Below are 4,013 nucleotides of genomic sequence, written 5' to 3'. Positions count from 1 at the left end.
AACCTCCGCCTCCTGGGTTCAGGCAATTCTCCTGCCTCAGCCTCCTGAGTAGCTGGGACTACAGGCACGCGCCACCATGCCCAGCTAATTTTTTTGTATTTTTAGTAGAGACGGGGTTTCACCATGTTGACCAGGATGGTCTCGATCTCCTGACCTCGTGATCCACCCGCCTCGGCCTCCCAAAGTGCTGGGATTACAGGCTTGAGCCACCGCGCCCGGCCGGAACATGATGACTTTGAAGGGGTACGTGTTGGTGAAACGTGTAAGAATATGGGATATTTCGACTCTGATGTTTTGGACCTACGGGACATTGACCTCAAGGATATTTTGACTCTATAAATACAAATATTTTATTCAAATTTGTACTAACATTCAAAAAGACCATTCAAGAAGATATTTTATGAAATCATCTCTATGCAGACAGTGTAATTTCTTGATCAGTTTTCTACGGTAGATCAATTAAACTGTTAGCAAACCTTTCATTTTTAATGAAAATTATTTTATTGGAACAAATTGTTTTTATTTCCATTTTATGACAACCCAAACCTGTTTTTGTCTGTAACAAATATTGTCAATTATAGCTTCTATCAGCTTAGAATTTCTCTCATGTCCACTATTTCCATTCAATTTACCCAGGTCAAATTTTATAGATCAAAACTTTGTCCAGATTTCATTATTCTCTCTGTTCTGAGTGAGTAATACATGTGATGTGTGTATGCTGTCAGTTTTACCTGTTACTGACCATCTTTGCCAGGAATTAGGTAAAAGATGAAGCAAACACAAATACACAGGCTCTGGTGCATGGCAATGGTCAGAACATTGCAGTCAAAGTGTCTTTGGGGTCACAAGATTGGTCTTCTTGGTTCCATCATTTTATAGGCGTCAAACCAAGGTGAGCACTGGTTTTATCCAAAGTGTGACATTAGGTAAAACAGGGGCTGGTCTCTGGCTCACCTAGAGACTTCAGAAAAGTCCCCTAATGTCTCTGCCTGTGCCTTAGTCTCATCGGGGAATGGGGAAAGGAAGGGGAGAAGCTGTACATGTCATGGACACTCCAAAAGCCACCTCACCCAAGTCTAGTGAGGATTCTTGAGGAAGTAAGAAGCAGAGTGGTTTGCAGAGATGCAGGAAGAAGGTATTTCCAAAGCTCTTCAAAATGAAGATGCTAGTTCTGAACTCTCTCTTGAAGGAAATGCAGAAAGATATGGATGAGAAGATGGACATTTTAATAAATACACAGAAGAACACTAAGCTGTAAGTGTAACCGGTACCTGTCTCTCCTCATCCCTGAAGCATCTCCTCCCTTCCCTTTGCTGAATGGCTTTGGGGTTTGGAGGATACCCAGACTCTTGAAGTTGTTTTGGCTCCTACCGCCCCCAGGAGTCAGGGCCTTCCGTGGCGACTCGTGTACTGGTTATTTCCTTGTCATGTTGGAAAATGTCTCCCCAACTTTCTGCCCTCCCTGGCCCTCCTCCCCACGTCCCCTTAGAAGAGGGCCAAAAGAGCAGCAGGAACTGAGGCTGATGGCAAAGACTCACAGAGACCCACAGCTCAGGCTCCAGAAAGTGGACGGAGCCGGTGGAGCCAATGGAGCACCCTTTGCCCTTCACAAGAAGACGGTGGCACCTCAGAAAGCAAAACCGGGCTCCCTGGATCCCCTGCATCAGTGTGGGACCTGCTGCGTAAGTGAGGCCCTGCCCAAGCCCAGCACTGGGGCCAGACCCCTGGCTCCTTCTCCCTGGTGACTTCCCAGAGCTTGTGCCGTTATCATAGTGAAGGGACAGGTCCGTGCCCTGCTGACCTCTGGACGCCACCCAAGCCTGGACCCTCCCTGGCCTCCCTTGCCTTCTAGGCCTGTGGAGCCTCCTTAACCGTGACCATGCAGGACTTGACCTTGGAGGCGCCTGCCCCCCAGCTCCACCCTCTTATTCTGTCCTTCCCTGCAGCAAGGTCAGATGAGGTGCCTAGCAGGCTGCCCTTGACCAGGGGAAATTGATCTTTCTTGTGCCGTTTCTGTCCTCTGCAGGAGACATGTTTGTTGTGTGTCCTAAAGAACAACTACAATCAGGGGTAGGTAGCTCCATACAAGATGTGCCTTGTCTCAGTTGGGCGCCTTGTTGTCCCCAGGGGCATGTGCTCCAGCCGCATTCACATCACACCCCTCCTGAGGTTGTGCAGGGAGTAGGGACTGTTAGCAGACACTGCCACCCAGCACAGCCACTTGGGCGTAGAGGACATGGCACCAGGAAGGAGGATTTGGGTCGCCCAGCCTAGAGGCAGCTGCCCGGGGCTCCCACGGTGGGGAGGGTGTGCCATCAGCGGCGGAACTGACCTTGCCTCAGGTCCTGCCCTTTCTCCCCATCCAGCGGGAAATACTCACACCAGGTCTGGGCACCCTTTTCACCCTTGGCTTCTGGAGCTGCCTTCTGATTTATCTGTACCTCAGCCCCGCTGACATCGAATATGTGCTTCCAACCTAGTGCAGCCGCAGAGGCACTCAGCAGTTCCGGTTCCTCACCTACCCCTCCTGAAGCTGCGTAGTCAGGGCTTTTGTCCTCTGAAACACCACGCCTACCCCAGGCCTCCACTGGAGATTAAAAACCTTCATTGAAAGCCAAAGGGGCTGTCATAGTTTTGAGTACCAGTCTAAAACTTGAGTGTGTGGAGGTCACTTCTTTTTGGTTCTATAACAGTGTACTTCAGACTCCAGCCCCTCCCCCTGCTTCCTGATCACTGGTGGGAAATTCCATCTTAGTCATTTTAGGGTCCTCCCAAACACCACCTTCCTCCATTCCACGTGGGTCTGCAAAGGTCCCAGGTCCAAGCATGGGGAGGGCCCCTGATGGCAGCGGACGTCAGTCTGTATGGTCTCAGGAGAGACCTCGCTTCCTGGCCCGCCTGCTCCCTCCATGTAATCAGCTCTCACCTGTGCATGGGGCCCAGGTGTCTTGGGTGACACAGGGAACCCCTGGGCCGCGAGTCCTGCCTGCCCCCCTCCCCTGAGCTCTTGTCACCAAGCAGGACTCAGGCCCTGCTGCTCATAGGAACTGGGTGGCTTTCTTGGGTTATGGGGATCCATCCTTCTTGTCCCCTTGAAGGTTTCTTCTCCCTCCCTCCACCCCCAAAGGGAACATTCCTTCAGAGGCCTCAGGTTTTTACAAAGGTGGAGACGAGCCAGTGACCACCCAACCTCCTGTGGGCCATGCTGTGCCTGCCCCAAAGTCCCAGACTGAGGGAAGGTGAAGCTTGACTGTCAGCTTGAACGACAGTTAAGAAGATAACAGAGCAGCGTTCCACAAACTGTCCTGCCCTGGGTGTGATTCTTTGGCTTCAATTTGAAGGAGGAGTAATTCATACAAGTTCATATTTTATTTCACACCAGTTCCTTCTTATTTCATCTCTTTGCTAAGCTGGCTGCTTCTACAGTCTAATAAATAATTGGCCAAGTTCTCTTTTTTGGAATTTCATTTTATGTTTAATTTTGTGGGTAGGTGTTATGAAATATACATTTAATAGTAGGTGTCTATATTTATGGGGTACATGAGATGTTTTGACAAAGGCATGCAAGGTGAAATAAGCAGACCATAGAGAATGGGCTATCCATCCCTTCAAGCATTTAACCTTTGAGTTGCAAATAATCCGTTTACACTCGAAGTTATTAAAAAATGTACGGTTGTGACTGTAGTCACCCTGTTGTGCTATCAAATAGTAGGTCTTATTTATTCTACTTTGTGTACCCCTTAACCATCGCTACCTGCCCCCCAAGCCCTCCACTACCCTTCCCAGTCTCTGGTAACCATCCTTCTATTCTCTGTCTCCATGAGTTCCATTGTTTTCATTTTTAGATCCCACAAATAAGTGAGAACATGTGATGTGTGTCTTTCTGTGCCTGGCTTATTTCACTGAACATAATAATTTCCAGTTCCATCCACGCCGTTGCAAATGACAAAAGTTCATTCTTCTTATGGCTGAATAGTGCTCCCTTGTGTATGTGTACGATGTTTTCTTCATTC

The 4,013-nt window shown here is 48.8% G+C and overlaps 1 protein-coding gene across 4 annotated transcripts in view; it reads left to right on the top strand.

Annotated features, from left to right (window-relative positions):
* Positions 1 to 3,451, top strand: part of TEX35 (testis expressed 35) — a 12,521-nt gene extending 9,070 nt beyond the window's left edge. For 2 of the 4 annotated variants that reach the window (XM_032291309.1, XM_032291307.1), the window contains 4 exons: positions 1,190 to 1,254; positions 1,490 to 1,682; positions 2,027 to 2,070; positions 3,128 to 3,451. In XM_032291309.1, coding sequence (XP_032147200.1) covers positions 1,190 to 1,254; positions 1,490 to 1,682; positions 2,027 to 2,070; positions 3,128 to 3,233 — 408 coding nt within the window. In that variant the 3' untranslated portion in view covers positions 3,234 to 3,451. Of the gene's footprint in view, positions 1 to 1,189; positions 1,255 to 1,489; positions 1,683 to 2,026; positions 2,071 to 2,366; positions 2,620 to 3,127 lie in introns of those variants that run through there. The other 2 variants (XM_032291306.1, XM_032291308.1) reach the window with 2 other exon arrangements.
* The last annotated feature ends 562 nt before the right edge of the window (positions 3,452 to 4,013 follow it).

Source organism: Sapajus apella, unplaced genomic scaffold (assembly GCF_009761245.1).
Source record: "Sapajus apella isolate SASKATOON/1434 unplaced genomic scaffold, GSC_monkey_1.0 scaffold25, whole genome shotgun sequence".
NCBI classification, from domain to species: Eukaryota; Metazoa; Chordata; class Mammalia; order Primates; family Cebidae; genus Sapajus; species Sapajus apella.
The sequence above is the reverse complement of the archived record's forward strand: the minus strand, read 5'-3'. Positions and strand labels throughout refer to the sequence as shown.